Source organism: Drosophila arizonae, chromosome 4 (assembly GCF_054131065.1).
Source record: "Drosophila arizonae isolate 15081-1271.41 chromosome 4, UAZ_ARI_1.0, whole genome shotgun sequence".
NCBI classification, from domain to species: Eukaryota; Metazoa; Arthropoda; class Insecta; order Diptera; family Drosophilidae; genus Drosophila; species Drosophila arizonae.
The window spans coordinates 8984257-9002194 of record NC_142924.1 but is presented as its reverse complement, the minus strand read 5'-3'; the positions used below and the strand labels follow the sequence as shown (position 1 = coordinate 9002194).

Sequence of the window (17938 nt, the reverse complement as noted above, 5' to 3'; positions counted from 1 at the left end):
GATTAAAATAAAAACTATTAATTTATTTAAGAAAAACGTATTTTTATTCAAAAAGCCTAGCTGAGTCCGACTGCACAAGTCTGGCAACGCTCATGTTTGCACTTTACAACACTACTGTGTTCGTTGTGAATGGCATTTGGTGACTGAAATGATAAACAAAACAGAAGCAGCAAATTTGTAAGCAGATTTTTGCAAATCGACAAAATTTAAGAGCAATTTAAATAAAACACAAATGTCGCTTCTTGAGCAATATGAACAGCAATACGCAGCGCTAATTGCCGAAATAACAGCACATATTGGTCGTCTGCAGCAGAACACAAGTGAGTGCAACTCAAACATATTTTTACGAGCAGTTTGATAAACCCCCCAATAGCAGCCGAACGCAATGAACTGTGCACCAAAATCGATGCCAGCCTGTCCGAAGCACAGGAGCTGCTCGAGCAAATGGGCCTGGAGGTGCGCGAGCTGAATCCATTGCAGCGCAGTAACTTCAATAATAAAATCCAGGTCGCCCAGGCGGAGCTGAAGCGCCTGCAAGGGGAGTACAAACAAACGAAAGACAGATTACGATCACAGGCAAACAGTTTCACGACCCTCGATTTAGCTGGCAGCGGTGACTACTACGAGGATGTAGCCATCAGCAATGATCAGCGCCAGCGATTGCTCGAAAACTCCGAGCGCATTGAACGCACCGGCAATCGACTAAATGAGGGATATCGCGTAGCTATTGAAACGGAGGCACTAGGCGCACAAGTTCTCAATGGTATTTATATTTGTATTAGCTTTCATTTAAGTTTTTGTCATGCTTTTCCCTAATCTTGGTAGATTTACATCATCAACGCGAGACGTTGCAGGGCGCACGCGCTCGTCTAAGGGAGACGAATGCCGATTTAGGACGCGCCTCCCGCACCCTTAATTCGATGATGCTGCGCGCACTGCGCGAAAAGGTCGTCCTCTATGGCGTTGGGATTTGCTTCGTGGTTGCTGTTGGAGTGAGCCTCTATTTAACATTTGCACCCAGCTCCACAGCGGCCACATCATAGTTTTGCGGCTTCAAAACACATTAGGGCATTCCTTGTTGAGTTAATTGTTTATTTATTATTAGTTTCAATTGTGAGTTAGTTATGTATATTGAAGAAACTTTAAACACTAAACTACAAAGCTTAATTTACTATGACTTATGCCCCTTGTTCATGCACATATGAATGTTAAAAGTATTTAAAGAATAAATTGTTGGCTTTTGTGTCTGGGCGCATATAAATAATATATCATTTTAGGACGTTTTAGCATTAAATTCGCAGTGAATATTTACAAATAATAATAAAACTAACCAAGTGTTTGGTATTAATAAATTAAATAAATTATTCAAAATGCATTGAGTTCAGCGTTAAGCGCCAACGAATTAGCCAAACTCAATGTTTCCCAACTGCTAGCAGCTGCACGAGGAGGTATCCTCGTTTATCTCTGCCTGGTTTGTTTTGTCCACTTGAAAGCTTTGTCGTTCGAGTGCCTGAAGCTCCATTTTTGAACGATTAGCTTGCACCAGTTGACGTGAGATGTCCTGGAACATTTCCTCAATACCCTTGCCCGTGCGACAGGATGTCTTGTAGGTTGCACTAATCAGGCTGTGGCACTGCTCACAAAAGGCTTCGACTTCCTCATCGCTTACCTCTGGCTCGCGTCCTTCCAGATCGCACTTATTGCCGCATATAAAGATTTTGGCATTCTCCGCATATGTGACTATATCTAGCAAGTGCTGCGACAAGGAATGAAACGACGCCGCATTGTCCAATGCAAATACCAGTATAGCACCCTCTGCAAATTTGTAATAGGATGAGGTCACAGACGCCACGCGCTCCATGCCGCCAGTGTCCCACAATTGCAGCTGCCCAGATTTTTATTGAAATCAGCCTTGTGTTATATTAATACACAATAAAACGCACCTTAATTTGTTTTTCGCCCACATTGTATTCGCGGTCTATGTGATCTAGGCCCAGCGTCGACTTGCGGTCCGTCTCAGTGATAAATGTATTGTTTGTGAAGCGTCTGAATAGGGAGCTCTTTCCTACGCCATAATCACCGCAAAGTATAACCTTTTGCTTTGGTATGCGCACCGATGCCATGTCGTTGATGTATGGTAAAATATAATTTAATTAATACCCACCCACACCTGCCGCAAGACACAAAGAAATATAACAACACAGAGAGAGCAACAACAGCTGTTTCACCGGTGCTGCCACTGAGATTTATTTCGCCGGTTTAATGTTGCTGTTATCGATAACACATTTTAAAGTAGCATTGCGAACTGGCAGTTTTTTAAACGATTTGCTTCTGATTGTATCCTGTAAACATATTTTCTATATTTTTCATTCTTCCATTATTGAGCTAGTCGCTTACTTATACGCTCGCTAAGTCTATGTCAATTGATAATTTACTATTAGGTTTGCTAATTGTTGATAATAAATCGATTACAGTCGCGCGCTTTAAACTGCACTACTAAAGCCGCTTATCAAGATTGACAGGTATTGACATTCCTGATAAGCCATTCCATTAAAATGGTCATCAACGCTCTAGCGATCGTCAAAGCGCCGTGAGCTGCTGGCTTTAACGGATGATGGCGTCTGTAATTCCAATGTTAGCAATACTTTTGCTATGCTACGCAACTCTGGCAATTGGTAAGTTTAAAAAAGAAATAAAATACTAATTTTAACTGACAATATCGAATATATTAGGTAAGCCTGGCTATGGACCAGGCGAACAGGACTGGGGCTATGTGGATGTACGTCCTGGCGCCCATATGTTCTACTGGCTCTACTACACCACAGCCAATGTCACCAAGTATACCGATCGGCCCTTGGCCATTTGGTTGCAAGGTGGTCCAGGTGCCTCATCTACGGGCTATGGCAACTTTGAGGAGTTGGGTCCGGTTGATTTATATGGCGACTATCGAGAGTGGACATGGGTAAAGGACATGAATGTGCTATTCATTGACAATCCTGTGGGTAGTGGCTTCAGCTATGTGGATAACACTGCTCACTATACGGCTACGAATAAAGAAATTGCTTTGGATCTGGTTGAACTAATGAAGGGTTTCTATGCCCTGCATCCGGATTTTGAGACAGTTCCGTTGCATATCTTCTGCGAAAGCTACGGCGGGAAAATGGCCCCAGAGTTCGCTTTAGAGCTTTACTACGCTAATCAACGAGGAGAGATTAAAAGCAATTTGATGTCTGTGGCTCTAGGAGATCCTTGGACGTCGCCCATTGACTCGGTACTGGCATGGGGTCCATTTTTGCTCGAAATGGGCATCGTGGATCATGACGGCTATAATGCCATCATGGAGGCGGCCAATTTTACTGCCGATCTGGTGGCCAACGAGCGTTGGATACAATCCACTGCACAGTGGAGCAACACTCAATGGGAGGTAATGAAAGCCTCAAAAGGCGTTGATTTCTATAATGTGCTCAAGCAGACGCGGGGTGATCGTTATCAACGGCAGATGTTGCAGACGCCCACAGGTGAGTAACGAAAATATGATCAAGTAAAGTTGAGTACAATGCCTGTTTACAGAGCGCATGTACCGCACCATTGTGAAGTACGACATCGATGAAGATCGTGATGAGCTGCTGCAGAAGCTAATGCGCGGACCTGTAGCTGAAACTCTAGGCATACCCCCCAATGTTATATGGGGGTCACAGAGTGGCACGACTTTTGATATTCATAAAACTGACTTCATGAAGCCCGTTATACACATTGGTAAGTAATAGTTGTTTCTAATAGAAAACTAAATTACATAATTCTTCATATATTCTATATGCAGTTGATGAGCTGCTGGACAACACTCCTTTGAAAGTGGGCGTGTTCTCGGGAGGCTTGGATCTGATCTGTGCCACGCCTGGCACAGTAAACTGGATAGACAAGCTGAACTGGTCCAGAAGAGAAGAGTATCTGGCTGCTCCACGTGTTGCGATCAGTGTGGATCGCATTTTGGAGGGCTATCAGAAGTCGGGCGGAAACTTTACCATGTATTGGATAAATAGATCTGGTCATATGGCGCCTGCCGACAATCCCGCCGCCATGAGCCATGTCCTGCGCGAATTCACAGGTTTCGGATAGAGTTAGTTAGTCTTGCAGAAAATCAGCAAATAAAGTTAATTGAAAACTGAAAGCCCCATTAAAGCATGACTCCGATAAGAAAAAAACGTAAACGCAAGTGTGCATTAAGTAACTAACTTATTGGCTTTAGTTAAATTTATGAATGCAGGTGATAAGGTAAGCACTTTAGAAAATAACAGCCATAAATAAATAAATGCCCACTCTTAACTCATCACTCGTGCAGACCTGAAGACATATCTGCACATATCCGCAATTACGATCTGATATGCTTCTCTTGCCCACACGTCACTCAAGCAACGAGCTGGAATATGTTTACCTTTGCTGTGAGTGGATTTTCCTACGATCAGACGGTCGACACAGTCCGAACTGTTCGGTCGCAAGTAGTGCAAAATGAGTGGACTCTTAATCAGCTTTGCCGTGCTTCTAGCACTCTTCAACTCTGGGGCCGTCAACGGTAAGTGGAGCTGCAACAGTGCGACCTCAATTTGGCAGACATCCAACTGTGTTTAGTCGTTGAAAGAACACTTTATATGCGTATTGGGTGTCAGGAATACGAAGAAAGATAGTAGTAAACTATTGGAGCATGTGTTTTAAACGAATTTGGTTGAAGTTTGCATATACCTATCCAGTACCTACTCGAGTAGATTATGTAGAAATACTCAAACAGATCCTAGAACAATTTGAGATCCTCAATTGAACTTATAGTTATCTTATCATTCTACCTACTATCAATATATATAAAGAACACTCAAGCAAATGTAACTCTATATAAATATATTTTTAAAAAACGTAGAATGATTGGACTCTAAATTATTTTCACTGCGTACTAATTTAATTTCAATAAATTCTCTTTAAAGCCCGCGCAGGCTATGGGCCAGGCGAACAGGATTGGGGCTTTGTGGATGTTCGTGAGGGCGCCCACATGTTCTACTGGCTCTACTACACCACAGCCAATGTCACCAAGTATACCGATCGGCCCTTGGCCATTTGGTTGCAAGGTGGTCCAGGTGCTTCTTCCACAGGCTATGGCAACTTCGAGGAGCTGGGACCCTTGCAGCTAGATGGCAGCTATCGCGAATGGACTTGGGTCAAGGATATGAATGTTATATTCATTGACAATCCCGTAGGCAGTGGTTTCAGCTATGTGGATGGTTCTTCTTACTACACCACCAACAACAAGCAGATCGCTTTGGATTTGGTGGAGTTCATGAAGGGCTTCTATGCACTGCATCCGGAGTTTAAGCAAACGCCTTTGCATATTTTCTGCGAGAGTTATGGAGGCAAAATGGCACCGGAGTTTGCTCTGGAGTTGTACTATGCCATACAACGAGGTGAGATCGAGAGCAACTTCCAGTCAGTAGCTCTCGGTGATCCCTGGACATCCCCCATTGACTCTGTGCTTTCCTGGGCGCCTTATCTGCTCCAGTTAGGCATTGTCGATCAGGATGGCCATGATAAGATCGAAGCCGCAGCTTTAAAGACCAAGAACCTGGTTGATGGTGAAAAGTGGACACAGGCCACACTTCAATGGAGCTCCACGCAGTCGGTGGTACTCCGTGAATCGAAGGGCGTGGATTTTTACAACGTAGAGACTCCCACACGCGGTGATAAGTATCTGAGGCTGTTGGTAGAGATGAATCCGGAAGGTGAGCTACAACTTTCCAACTGAATAACTGTTTTTAAAGCTTTGTATATTTATAGAGCGCATGTATCACACCTTGGTGCATTTTGATATTGATGAGGATCGAGATAAACTGCTAGAGGATCTGATGCGGGGACCCGTAACCAAAGCACTTAACTTAACCATCAAGTGGGGCGCGCAAAGTGGGACAACTTTCAACAAGCTTATGGGCGACTTTATGAAGCCAGCTGTTCATATTGGTAGGTCTTGGTACATATATACATATATATATATATATATATATATATATATATATATATATAGAAAGTATATAAAATTTAATATTGTGTTTGCACAGTTGAGGAGCTCCTCAACAGCACAACTGTTCAAGTTGGTGTCTTTTCGGGTGGCTTGGACTTGATATGTGCCACGCCCGGCGCGGTCAACTGGATTGACAGTATGAAATGGAATGATAAGACCAAATATTTGAGCAACCCTCGCGTCGGCATCACGGTGGACCGCGTGCTGGAGGGATACCAGAAAGCAGCTGGAAATTTCACCATGTTCTGGGTAAATCGCTCTGGTCATATGGTGCCCGCTGACAATCCCGCCGCCATGAGCCACATCCTGCGTGAATTCACAGGCTTTGGATAGAGTTAGAAGTCATATATGTTCCAAGATAGCAACAAATAAAGTTAATTGAAAACTGAGACTCATTAAAGCACGACTCCGATAAGAGACTAACGCAAGTGTGTATTAAGTAATTGACTTATTGACTTCAATAATAATAAATGTCCACGCTTAGCTCATCACTCGTAAAGAACTGAGGACAAATCTGTAGTTACGATCACTATTTATCGTGATATTTGTTTATTTTTAATGCTTTGCTATAGAGTTGGAATATGCTTACCTTTGTTGTGTGTGGATTTACCTAGGATCACACGGTCGATACAGTCCGGACTGTTCGGTCGCAAATAGTGCAAAATGAGTGGACTCTTAATCAGCTTTGCTGTGCTTCTAACACTCTTCAACTCTGGGGTCGTCAACGGTAAGTGGAACTTTAACAGTGCGACCTCAATTTGGCAGATATCCAAAAGCGCTTAGGCAGTGATAGAATCCACTTTATATGCCAATCGGGAGCCAGAGGTGGAAGAAGTACTAAGCCAATAAATTCTCTTTATAGCCCGCGCGGGCTATGGGCCAGGCGAACAGGATTGGGGCTTTGTGGATGTTCGTGAGGCGCCCACATGTTCTACTGGCTCTACTACACCACAGCCAATGTCAAGGTTGCAAGGTGGTCCAGGTGCTTCTTCCACAGGCTATGGCAACTTCGAGGAGTTGGATCCGGTTGATTTATATGGCGACTATCGAGAGTGGACATGGGTAAAGGACATGAATGTGCTATTCATTGATAGTCCTGTTGGCAGTGGCTTCAGCTATGTAGATGGCTCTTCTTATTACACCACCACCAACAAGCAAATCGCTTTGGATCTGGTGGAGCTCATGAAGGGCTTCTATGCACTGCATCCGGAGTTTAAGCAAACGCCTTTGCATATTTTCTGTGAGAGTTATGGAGGCAAAATGGCACCGGAGTTTGCTCTGGAGTTGTACTATGCCATACAACGAGGTGAGATCGAGAACAAATTCAATGTATACATATAACATACAAAGTATATGTACATATGTATTATTTATACAAATATAAACAGACAGTTATGTATGCTAAAGTTTAAATCGTTTTGATGCGATCGAATTGAGTCTTAAACAAGTTGAGTCAAATGTATATGAAATTCGTGCTGCCGTTCGTAAAGTTCTCGCATGCGCAGTGCAATGAGAGAGCGAATTGGTAAATAGAAATGCAAAATTGCAACCCTCTCTCGCTCTAGCCTTCATACACAAACGCGAGTGTGTGTGTGTGTGCTTGCGTTTGCTGCTGCCATTATCTGACGTTGTAGCAGACACACACATACATACTCACTTACATACACGCACACAAGTTAAAGTACGCGCTGCTTGGACGCTTATCACGAAGCTCTCCGCCGGCGCAGAAAAGTACTCTCAATGCGCATTCGCGTTCACACAACGAACAAACACACGGAGCAGCAGAATGAAAACGGCAGCCGCTGGCAGCGGGTGGGCAGCTATTTTTATACATATAAAACGCTGTTCTAGTCGGAAAAAATTTATAAACAATTGCACACGTGTGCGTATGCGTTAACTCTGCTTCTAAACAACAATAAGAATAAAAAGTGTAAAGAAAAGTGCATACAAAATTACAAACAAAACGCCAAAAAAGAGAAAAACAAAAGTCAAGAACAGGCGACGTTTTGTTGCTGTCAACGCGCATAATCGTAGCCATCTCACACGGACGCACTCAGTCACACACACAGACACACGCATACATATGTAGCCCACGTATGCATGTGTGCCCATAACAGAATCGTGCGTTAAAGAGAGCAGGGAATAGGTCGCAGTGCACAGGGTGAGTCAGTGCAGCAAAACAAAACAATAATGCTTAAAACAACAGCGGGCAATAACATTTAGCGTATCGTTTTAGGTGCAATTAAATAATATAATATATTTTGAAGGAATTAAATAACCGCAAATACGGCAATGCGTGTGCGCGACAAACGCAAGCAGCACAAAGAGCAAAAGGCTCAAAAAGGCAGCGATAAACAAAAGGTAAACAATGTTATTTGTTTGCTGTGCTGATATTAACCTTGATGAGTTTGTCTTTGTAGCCAGTTACAGCTGATGTTGAGGAAAAGCCAATTAAACCAGCAACAACAGCAGCAGTGGTAACAACAGCATCAACACCAATTGCAACAACAACCAAAGCAACAGTAACAACATCCAAAGCGATAACGACAACAGCCAAAACACCACCAACTGCATCAAAGGCAACAGCAACGCGCCAGTCGCCACCATTGCCGCCATTGAATCCTTCGGATAGGATTGCTTTTGATAATCGCATCAAGCGAAAAAATGTCTTAGCACTGAATGAAAAGGTGGCTGCTCTGCGAGAATATGATCGACAGCCGGTGTACAAGCATGTGGGCCGAATGTTCCACTGCAGTCCGGATCAGATCAAACGCATCGTGCAGCAGAAGGAGCAGGTGATGCGGGCATGGGAGCAGCGCACCAGACGCTGCCAAGACAACAAAACGCAAGAGCTGAAGGTGGTGAGGGTATCGATGCTGGGCAAGGCTGTCTTCGAGTGGATACGCCGCATGATGTACTACAAGGACTTCATCATATCGGATGGACTGATACAGAAGATGGCATTGCAGTTCAAGAGCTCTATGGGTCTGAACAACTTCTTTCCGCATCAGGAGTGGTGCGACAAGTTTCGTGCCACCTACGGCATACACCACAACGATACGAAACTATTGAAGTTTGCGTACTTGCACAGCTCCTCGGTGCAGATCAATGATATAGTCAAGGATGTGATGTCTGAGTGCACGCCAACTAAAGACGTGGCGCCGGATTTAATGGACGAGGATGAAGAGGACGAAGAGGACTTCAACGCTACCGTCAGCAACAGCAGCCATCTGGACGACGACGAAGGTGACGTTGATATCGATGGTGGTGGCGATAGCTGCGATCTCGAGCAGCAAGATGTGAAGCCCTCGCTCAGTGAATTAAATGCTCAAATATTGCAACCGCTTCCACAAATTGTGCGACTGCCACAGGTGCCACCCGGCACTTCGCAGAAGGTGCTGCTGGCCACGCCTATCTTGCCACCAGGAGTAGCCCCCGCCGGGGCACAGACCATGACTATCATACCACTGGCTACGTTGGCGCAAAGCATTACGCAGCGAACAGTGGTTACGCCACCGAAGAAGCCAGCTATACCACCACCCAAGCTGGACATAAAGCAGGAGATCAAAACGGAGCCCACAGATACGGACGATCGGGAGGTGGAGCTGACGCTGGAGCTAGCGAAGCAGCAACAAGAGCAACAGCAACAGCAGTTGCTGCAGCAGCATGCAGAGCAAGCTACCAGCGAGCAGCCAGTCGCTGAGCATGCAGCTGTGTGCATCAAGAAGGAATTGGACAGCGATGGCGAATACATCGACGATGACGACGATGACAACGGTGGCCGTTCCAGCGTTACCTCCTTGGCTGAAATATTGGCCGCCAACGTGGATGATGAGAAGCAGTACATTGAGCAGACACGTGCCATGCGCCAGCACAAACGAGGTCGTAGTCCAGCGAGAGAGATTGACACGCCCATGATCACATTGCCGCCCATGCCCACGTTGACTAAGGCGCCATCTCAGACGCCGACGGCGACTCCGCCTCCGCAGCAGCCGAAGCGTCGACGGCTGGAACAGGAGCAGCAGCTAATGCTGCAATCGCCGCAGCCGCATGACAAGAACAACAATGGTCAATCGATAATTAGCTGTGGGGAGGCTCGCAAGTACCTGAAGCTATTGAAAGAGTTTGCCACGTTCAGGAAAAACACGCGGCTTATTGAATTAACAACGCGCGCCGACGAGGTCCTGTGGGAGCTGGACGACGATAAGGATTAGGAGTAGTCATATATGATGGATGAGTGTACGGATATATTTAAGAGCTAGTAGCACATCTCGAAGATGCAAATGGATGCAATCAATCATAGAATACTTGTATATTTTTAATTACGTGTACTTTTACCAAATACAACAAACCAAATATAGCACCTACAAATTCATATCAACTGTTGCATCTCTATAGACAGCTACTACAACTCATGCAAATAATCAAAAAATCAGTCCAAATATATGCGCTGCTTGCCAGTGCGCATGTCTGCCCTTAGTTGGTGGCCGCCGTTGTTGCCGACAACAAGGCGAGGTTGCCACTCTCTTGCATTCGCTCACAGAATTAGCGTGCGCTCACCAATACGGTTACATGGTGTAATTGCATTTGTGTGTGTGCGTGCGTTTGTGCGGTGGGTGGCAATGCACGCAAGTGCTGTGTACAGGGTGACATTGTAAATAATTGTCCGAAAAAAAATGTTAATTAGCAGTAAACGTGTATGTAAATATCTATATCTATATATCTATACATACATATATGTATGCCATTAATTTACCAATGTAAATATTTAACATTGCTACTTAGTGACATTACTCATGCAGCTTCAACTCACAGCACTAAATGCAACTGATTCAACTTAGGATTTGTCATTGCAATTGTGCTTGCTGTGTATTGAAACCCATGTATTAATGCATAGCCGGCATGCAAATTAACGAGTTTGCTTGTTTCTTAGTGCGCATGTCTGCCCTTAGCTGCAGACTTAGCTTGGACGGGCAGCAAAACGGGCATTTCAAACCTTTTTATACATACAAACAAACTTACATCCGTACTCATCCACGTACGTACATATGTGTATATACATTTGTATATATGTATGTACATGTATGTATATATGTACATATGTACATACAATCAAACTTGCGTTTGGGCCATGTGGCACAGGGTGGTGTTGGTTACGCCGGGGCAGTTTATAATAAACATTCAAAACAAAACATTACATACAAAATAACGTTTTGATAGCAATCCTAAAGTTGTCTATACATATATTTGACCAATATATACATAACTGACTTGTATATAAGTAAATTAATGAATACAAATCGTACCCATTACCTACACTCATGCATGCGTCAATGTACATACATATACACACACACTCACACGCTTCCACGAACGTCTGTTGATTGATGGACAGTTTACCTAGACGCACACAGAAATAAACGCAAAAGCAAAGTAACGCACACATACACACAAACATGCTGACACACAGACACGAAACTAATCAATCAATCAATCGACAACAAGCAGCGCTCACAGAGTCACACATCCACCGTCATCGTCGTCGTCAGTCTGTGATTGGTGTTGCCACGAGGAGGTTGTCCAAGTATGTGCATATTGTACATTTATTTAATACGCATTTAATAAGCTAAAAAGTAAGTGAATGATATAAATTGAAAACAAATCAAACATTTACTAAACATTTTCATATTAATAATATCCGCCTTCTGTGTAGTTTGCGCAAAACCTGTAACTCTGTTAACTTACAGAACTCTGTTAACGCACATATAACGCGAAGTTGGCCGCACAAAATGTCAGGGTTGCTAGATCGATTTATTGCTAATAAGCGACAATTCTGGCGCGAGTTTTTGAAACTCTATCAAGACATGCCAGAACTGTGGGACGTTCATCATCCGGATTATAGAAACAAGGAATTAAGGAACGGATCATACGATATTTTACACAATAAACTAAGAGAGATTCAACCGACTGCAACTAAAAGCGATGTCGGACGTCGCATAAACATTTTTCGTACAAACTATAGACGCGAACAGATGCGGATTTGGAAGCAACAAGAGCTGGGTCTGCATGCGGACTTGTGCAAGCCCACACTATGGTTCTACGACAATATGAGTTTTCTGCTGACGCAGGAGTCCTTTCAGCGCAGAGCACGCAAGATGCGTTGCAAGCCCTATAATAAACCTCAACCAGCGTTAGATTTAAAATATAACGTAAGTTGCAGTTTGTGTATCACTATATATTGTATTGTATACTGATGTATATACTTTTGCAGTACATGATGGATCCATTGGACACTGGTGCAATGAATTCATTACCCAAGTTACCCACCAATGCATCCTCTGAACCTCCACCAACCGAGTTCAGTGAGAGCTTGCTGCTCAGCCCTAAGATTGAAATATTTGAAAATGATTTGGATACCATGCAGGCCGAGACTACGGAATCGAATGATGTTGGCAAAGCGGATAATGTCGAGACAAGCGCTTCAGATCTTAACGAGCCATCATGTTCCACATCAACCACATTGACTGTTTTAAAAGGTTCTGCATCGCAGAAGTCAAACATTTCGTTAAGCGAATCCTCCGAGACGTTGGCCAAATCTTGGGCTATCCAATACGAAGAGATGGCCCCCACCCAGCGCATCCTGGCTCGCAAGGCAATCGCCGACATACTATTCGAGGGCTGCATGGGCAATCTGCGCATCAATCGCAACGAGCGATCCACTGTGGATAACTACTTGTGAACATGAACAAGCCTAGACATACTGTTAGTTAAGCTTCTTACTGTAAGAGAGCGTCAGGTCTATATTTGAATCTTGCCCATCAACAAGATTAATGGATATCGTCGCATTCCCGCGAAATGATCGTATGTTGATTTTTTGCGAAATTGAGATTTTAATGCAGAACGGTTAGAAAGCGTCTATCTCACATAGTTGCCAAATATTACAACTGATTTCGCTCTAGTTTCGAAAAAAAATCAATTTCAATTTAAGCGTATGTATACTAACATACTATAACAAAATTAAAAAAACAACTTCTCTAAAGTTACATTTTTCGACATACGATCATTTCGCTGGAATGCGACGATATATGTATATCATATGTATCTAGAAATTTGCTAAGCCAAAGAACTTATTTGAGCTGTCATCAACTATGTTTCCGATGTCACTTCCTACAATTTTCTAAACACTAATAAAAAGCGAGTTGTAAAATCTTAATTAGCAAATTGTACAGGTGAGTGAAGCAGCTGTGTATGTGTGTGTGAGCAGGTGTGTTGGCCACCCGTTCGTCAAGCAGGCTGCCGCCCATCCGGTGATGCACTTAACGCGTTTGCAAATGATTTGAGCAGCTGTTGCCACTGCACCTGTGCCAATGTCTGTGTCTGTCTCTGTGTTTGTGTGTATGCCTGTGTCTGTGTCTGAATGCCGCCTGCTCTGCCCATTTACCAGCCCAACCGCATGGAAAAATTCAAATCACGGCGAACGGGTTGCCCGAGCTGAGCAGATCAAGCTGCCTGCAACGGCTGGGGTCTAAGTCATTGCAGCATTTTGCACCTGTCGTCCTACGCATGTGAAAATCAAGCGCAGCTTTAATTGATACAACAACAGCGGCTACAACTGACGAGGGGAGCCCACAACGGGGCCGAGCTGCTTCTGCCCAGTTGCTGCACGTGTTTGGCTACGACTAGGATACCGAAGTGGGATTTGAAGTAGGCCCAGGGGCTCGAGTCGCGGCAAAAATGTTGTAAAAAATGCGTTGAGCTGCGCAGCTGCTAGGCTGTGAGGTTGGGGCCAAGACTCTGCTTGGGGGAAAAACTGAGCCCTTGACAACAACAACAGCAGCAACAACAGCAACAGCCGAATGCAACAACTGCAGCAACAACAGGGCAAAGTTTCGCAGCCTTAAATGGGCATTGAAATTAAATGCAGCTGCTTTAATGACGCTGCTGCCTGCACTTGGGCTGCGTATCAAAATGGCCTAAACAAATCTGGGAATATGGCACAGAGACTGTTGCTCTGTTGCTCTGGCTCTGACTTCGGCTGGCTGGTGGGCGTTGCATGTGGCAGTTGTTGCATGGGCGTGGCGCCACAAACATGAAATGCATACAAGCGACTGCGCCGGTGGCCGCTGCAGCGTGGTGGGCGCCAGTTAACAAAGAAAACACTAACAGCAACATCGACAACAACAACAGCAACAACAACAACAAAAACGGCAACAGCAACTTTTGCCTTTTTGGGCCGTTTAATGGGAGTTGCCGTTGCCTTTTTTGGTGCAACGAAATCAAGAAACAAAAATCTTTTTATCTCAAGTTGATGTTGTTGTTGCTGTTGCTGCTGCTGCACAGATGATGTTGATGATGTTGTTTGCTCAGGTTTAACGTATTACGTTTATAAAAATAAATTCGATTTGAAATGCAATGCACACAGCAAATATCAAAAGACTTAAGCAACAAACTCATTAAACCCGCCGTCCATTGAAAATTGCTCTTAAAATGGGTTTTGTCTAAATTTAGGTAAAAGGCAGAAGCTGCCATGCCAGAGTTCCATCAAATGTTTGGTCAAGACGGCAAGCATCAATCCATGGCCGTCCACTCAACTGTATCTCAGAGAGAATGAATTGGGCTTTCCATTGGGGATGCCATGGTCTACAAACTTAATGTGAATTTCCTTTATGTATAGCTGTAGTTAATCAATAACTTATTATCCCTCCAAGCAGGCGCACTGGAATTCTTCAGCTGCAGCTGATGTTGGGGTAATTTGAACGCAGCCCTTCAGGCACGACTGCAGAAGCTTCAAATGCCGTTTAATAGCCATAAAGCTGGCAGCAATTGGAAGTCTATATTTTCCAGAGGGATAAAGAGAGATAGAGAGAGAGCGAGCGAGAGAGCGAGGTCAAGGCGAGCAGCTGCCCGAGTTGCTGGTAAACTTAATGGGAAATTTGTAATATTCAATATAAATTGGCAGCTATTCGTCGATCGCAGCGCTTGTTGCAATCTGTGTAAACACAGACAGAGTAAACAGAGTAAACAGAGCGAACATTAAACAATAACAAATTGCATTTCTCACGCGCGGCACGCGTCAGCAGTAAAACAACCCCCATAAGCATGGATGCAGGTGCAGCACACGCTTCCAGCGCATTTTAGGGGTGGCATTCGAAGAGCTTACCCACGAAGCGCTGCGATTCCGAAAAATCACACGAGAACTTGTGCAGTTGGCGGCAATGCGCCTGGGAACGCGCAAATCCATGGCCATGGCCAGGCCGATCATCGCCAGCATGTGAACTGTCCCTGGTAAAGTTGAAGTGAATAGAGAACGAGAGAGAAAGAGAGAAAGGGAGAGGTAGTGCGGTTGGGTAAATTGCTGGCCATCCGCTAATGAGACTGGGAATCAAACACGCACAGCGCTCAGAACCTTCTCTGGAGCGGAATGTGGGCGCGCCGACGCGTTTGTACGGCGTGACGAATAATGTGAGAATGAGAACTTTATTAAAACACACTCACTCTTTCGCTGCGATTTGTCTGCTATGCCCTGCAAAAGAGCAGAGCGTGGGGTGGCCTCTGCTGTTGTAGCTCGCAGCAAATACAATGGAACTTCAAATACAATGCTCGTTTATCTGAAATCTGTTTTGTCTTTTAAATAGTAGGAATGCAGAGTATGTGAACTCCTATGGGATTGCTTATCTATAAAATGCATGAAAACTTGGAGATGGAGATAGATAGATAGATGAATGGATAGAGAGATAGCTTATTTGTAACTATCAGCTGCATAGAGAGTAAATATGTTTTGAATATTACATAAGGGTTTTAGCTCTGCAATCTGGGACTGAGTCATTAAATCAATTGTATATGGAATATCTCTGCTTGATTTGCAATTTAAGGTATTTCATAACTGCTTAACTTAAGATAGAAGCTAAGGCCTTAGAAGATTAAAATTGAGTTCCTATTCCATTCCACTCAACTCCATTCTCATTTTTTAGTTAAAACTTATTAATTTATTTACTACAGGGTATCTCTTGAGCGCTCACTCCGCTTTCTTTCGCATTACATTCGCCGAAAATTCTCAGTCGCTGCACATTTGGAGCATTCTGAAAATCGCTGAAATGCTTTTCACACGGACAGCTGTGTGTGAAAGAGCTCTCAACGTGGGACTGTGAAAATGAAAACGATGAGGAAACAGAACAGAACTTTTTACACACACACACGCATACGTGGACAGACACACCTGTATATGGGTCACTGCGTCTGTATATGTTAATGAATTGGTCAACCATTCTGCTGGCTGTTGCTGCTGCTGTTGCTGCTGCTGGTTGCTGTTGCTGCTGCTGCTGCTGGTTGCTGCTGCTAAATGCGCATTACAATTAAAAATTAAAGCATAAGCTCCATAAAAGTTGACAAGCTAAACGCACAATTTGGCAGCAGCTGAAAAGTTTTGTGCTCTTAGCGGGTAGCCAAGCTCGAGCAGGAAAAAAAACAACAACTAAAATTGATGCGTTAATTAACGAAAAAAGGATACGGCGCCTTTTGATTTTTTGGGCGAAACTTTTATGGCCAGTCAGTGAGAATATAAAAATCACAAAAAAATAAATGGGAGATGGTCATATATGTGTGTATGTGTGTGTATATATATGAAAAGCAAAAGCTGGCTTATTTTATGGGCCGGCGACACCTTTTAAGAGCGCCAATCGAATCAATGTTTTAACACGAGAATACCATTTCCAAAAGCGGGCTCATTAAGCACAGCCGAATAACCCGGATGCCAAAAAAAAAAAACAGAAAAAATAATAAAAAACATTTATAAAGGATTGCTCTGAATTCTACGAATGCTACGGCAGCTGCAAATAAAAAAGGAATTGAAATTGGAATTGGAATTCATATTCGTTTGATTTCACAATGCTGCGAAAGTGAAACCAGGCAGAAGCAGCAGGAGCAGGAGGAGGAGGAGCAGCAGCAACAAAATGCCTCGATGCAGCAAACTGACATACATCTACCTGTAGCTCCTCTTCTTCATCTTCTGCTGATGCTGCCTCTTTTTGTTGCCCCCAAAAACAAAAAACAAAACTTTGACAAGCAAAGGCACTGGACAAGTTTTGGCAATTTGAAAATCTCTGCGCTAATTACCAAACAGCCGGGCAGAAGGAGCCATCGAGGAGCAGCTGCTGCTCCTGCTGGTGCTGCTGCTGCTTTCGTCTTGGCCTGGCTAATTGAACTCATCAATTTGGTAGCTAATGAAGTGGCTGCCAGTGGAGCAGCAGCTGAGATGCTGAACTGTCGCCTCGCATTTGCAACTGCAATTCGTGAGGCGTGCTCCGCTTTTGCCAACGCTCGCCGATTGTTGGGGCCTGATAAGAAGTCGCATAAAACACAAAATGCCAAGTGCTTCCTGCACATGGTAAAAGCCGCCTGCTACCGGCGGCCATTTAATTAGCAGGTTAATTGCCCATGAGGCGGCGCATTTTGACTGCCAGCAACTTCATTAATAACTTGGCTTGAGCAGCAGACGCCAACTGCGGCAACAACAGCAACAACAGCAACAGCAGCAACAGCAACTTCAACTGCAGCTCCAACAGCATTTGTCATAGACAAAGACCCGTTTGGTGAGTCGCTATCGATACGCGGAGACAAATGACAAATGATATGTTGACAGCGTCGCAGCATCAGCAGTTGCTAAATTTTGACACTGGCTTATCGCGTCGGCTGAGATTGCGACTAACTGGACAGCAGACGCATCTGCCAATTGCTCATTGCAAAATATTGTGAAATTGCGATAACCGAACAGCAGCAGCAGCAGCAGCAGCAACAGTTAAGCCCAGGCAATGCAAACCGCGTACAGCGAACAGCCAGTAGCAGCAGGAGCAACAGGAGCAGCAGCAATATTTCATTGTTATC

The 17938-nt window shown here is 44.1% G+C and overlaps 7 protein-coding genes across 10 annotated transcripts; 6 read left to right on the top strand and 1 right to left on the bottom strand.

Moving 5' to 3' along the window:
* The first annotated feature begins 115 nt into the window (after positions 1–115).
* On the top strand, positions 116–1266 carry Vti1a (Vesicle transport through interaction with t-SNAREs 1a). Of its 2 annotated transcripts, none has more exons than XM_018008754.2 (3): positions 116–320; positions 377–763; positions 826–1266. In XM_018008754.2, exons 1-3 carry the CDS (start codon positions 233–235, stop codon positions 1041–1043), a joined length of 693 nt encoding a protein of 230 aa, XP_017864243.1. In that variant the 5' UTR covers positions 116–232; the 3' UTR covers positions 1044–1266. The 2 variants fall into 2 exon arrangements, with proteins under 2 accessions (XP_017864243.1, XP_017864242.1); XM_018008753.2 differs by having other exon boundaries at positions 117–320; positions 374–763.
* Positions 1072–2241, bottom strand: RabX6 (RAS oncogene family member RabX6). Its single transcript, XM_018008755.2, has 2 exons — positions 1944–2241; positions 1072–1885 (listed from the first exon to the last, which is right to left on the bottom strand). Exons 1-2 carry the CDS (start codon positions 2121–2123, stop codon positions 1430–1432), a joined length of 636 nt encoding a protein of 211 aa, XP_017864244.1. The 5' UTR covers positions 2124–2241; the 3' UTR covers positions 1072–1429.
* Positions 2242–2520: 279 nt separating this feature from the next.
* Positions 2521–4202, top strand: LOC108613221 (retinoid-inducible serine carboxypeptidase). The gene is made up of 4 exons (XM_018006526.2): positions 2521–2675; positions 2733–3518; positions 3571–3756; positions 3821–4202. The coding sequence occupies exons 1-4, from the start codon at positions 2612–2614 to the stop codon at positions 4114–4116; spliced, it is 1332 nt and encodes a 443-aa protein (XP_017862015.2). The 5' UTR covers positions 2521–2611; the 3' UTR covers positions 4117–4202.
* A 208-nt stretch (positions 4203–4410) lies between these two features.
* Positions 4411–6481, top strand: hiro (highroad). Its single transcript, XM_018006516.2, has 4 exons — positions 4411–4570; positions 4974–5762; positions 5818–5997; positions 6096–6481. The coding sequence occupies exons 1-4, from the start codon at positions 4507–4509 to the stop codon at positions 6389–6391; spliced, it is 1329 nt and encodes a 442-aa protein (XP_017862005.1). The 5' UTR covers positions 4411–4506; the 3' UTR covers positions 6392–6481.
* A 147-nt stretch (positions 6482–6628) lies between these two features.
* LOC108612269 (retinoid-inducible serine carboxypeptidase-like) lies at positions 6629–7464 on the top strand. Its single transcript, XM_089469275.1, has 2 exons — positions 6629–6785; positions 6921–7464. The coding sequence occupies exons 1-2, from the start codon at positions 6722–6724 to the stop codon at positions 7397–7399; spliced, it is 543 nt and encodes a 180-aa protein (XP_089325401.1). The 5' UTR covers positions 6629–6721; the 3' UTR covers positions 7400–7464.
* Positions 7465–7490: 26 nt separating this feature from the next.
* Positions 7491–10433, top strand: ebd1 (earthbound 1). 3 transcript variants are annotated; one of them, XM_089469270.1, is made up of 3 exons: positions 7491–8219; positions 8326–8419; positions 8479–10433. In XM_089469270.1, the coding sequence occupies exons 2-3, from the start codon at positions 8351–8353 to the stop codon at positions 10270–10272; spliced, it is 1863 nt and encodes a 620-aa protein (XP_089325396.1). In that variant the 5' UTR covers positions 7491–8219; positions 8326–8350; the 3' UTR covers positions 10273–10433. The 3 variants fall into 3 exon arrangements, with proteins under 3 accessions (XP_089325396.1, XP_089325395.1, XP_017862003.1); XM_089469269.1 differs by having other exon boundaries at positions 8282–8419; XM_018006514.2 differs by having other exon boundaries at positions 7493–8219; positions 8295–8419.
* A 135-nt stretch (positions 10434–10568) lies between these two features.
* Positions 10569–13271, top strand: LOC108613219 (uncharacterized). The gene is made up of 3 exons (XM_018006523.2): positions 10569–11691; positions 11772–12267; positions 12330–13271. The coding sequence occupies exons 2-3, from the start codon at positions 11848–11850 to the stop codon at positions 12795–12797; spliced, it is 888 nt and encodes a 295-aa protein (XP_017862012.1). The 5' UTR covers positions 10569–11691; positions 11772–11847; the 3' UTR covers positions 12798–13271.
* Positions 13272–17938: the final 4667 nt, after the last annotated feature.

Coding starts and splice junctions, on each gene's coding strand:
- Vti1a (XM_018008753.2), top strand. CDS start 233: ATGTCGCTTCTTGAGCAATATGAACAGCAATACGCAGCGCTAATTGCC. Junction 321..373: donor TCGTCTGCAGCAGAACACAA/GTGAGTGCAACT, acceptor ACCCCCCAATAG/CAGCCGAACGCAATGAACTG. Junction 764..825: donor AGGCGCACAAGTTCTCAATG/GTATTTATATTT, acceptor TAATCTTGGTAG/ATTTACATCATCAACGCGAG.
- RabX6 (XM_018008755.2), bottom strand. CDS start 2,123: ATGGCATCGGTGCGCATACCAAAGCAAAAGGTTATACTTTGCGGTGAT. Junction 1,886..1,943: donor TGGGCGAAAAACAAATTAAG/GTGCGTTTTATT, acceptor AAATCTGGGCAG/CTGCAATTGTGGGACACTGG.
- LOC108613221 (XM_018006526.2), top strand. CDS start 2,612: ATGATGGCGTCTGTAATTCCAATGTTAGCAATACTTTTGCTATGCTAC. Junction 2,676..2,732: donor CTACGCAACTCTGGCAATTG/GTAAGTTTAAAA, acceptor CGAATATATTAG/GTAAGCCTGGCTATGGACCA. Junction 3,757..3,820: donor GAAGCCCGTTATACACATTG/GTAAGTAATAGT, acceptor TTCTATATGCAG/TTGATGAGCTGCTGGACAAC.
- hiro (XM_018006516.2), top strand. CDS start 4,507: ATGAGTGGACTCTTAATCAGCTTTGCCGTGCTTCTAGCACTCTTCAAC. Junction 5,763..5,817: donor GGTAGAGATGAATCCGGAAG/GTGAGCTACAAC, acceptor GTATATTTATAG/AGCGCATGTATCACACCTTG. Junction 5,998..6,095: donor GAAGCCAGCTGTTCATATTG/GTAGGTCTTGGT, acceptor GTGTTTGCACAG/TTGAGGAGCTCCTCAACAGC.
- LOC108612269 (XM_089469275.1), top strand. CDS start 6,722: ATGAGTGGACTCTTAATCAGCTTTGCTGTGCTTCTAACACTCTTCAAC. Junction 6,786..6,920: donor CAACTCTGGGGTCGTCAACG/GTAAGTGGAACT, acceptor TTCTCTTTATAG/CCCGCGCGGGCTATGGGCCA.
- ebd1 (XM_089469270.1), top strand. CDS start 8,351: ATGCGTGTGCGCGACAAACGCAAGCAGCACAAAGAGCAAAAGGCTCAA. Junction 8,420..8,478: donor AAGGCAGCGATAAACAAAAG/GTAAACAATGTT, acceptor TTGTCTTTGTAG/CCAGTTACAGCTGATGTTGA.
- LOC108613219 (XM_018006523.2), top strand. CDS start 11,848: ATGTCAGGGTTGCTAGATCGATTTATTGCTAATAAGCGACAATTCTGG. Junction 12,268..12,329: donor CGTTAGATTTAAAATATAAC/GTAAGTTGCAGT, acceptor ATACTTTTGCAG/TACATGATGGATCCATTGGA.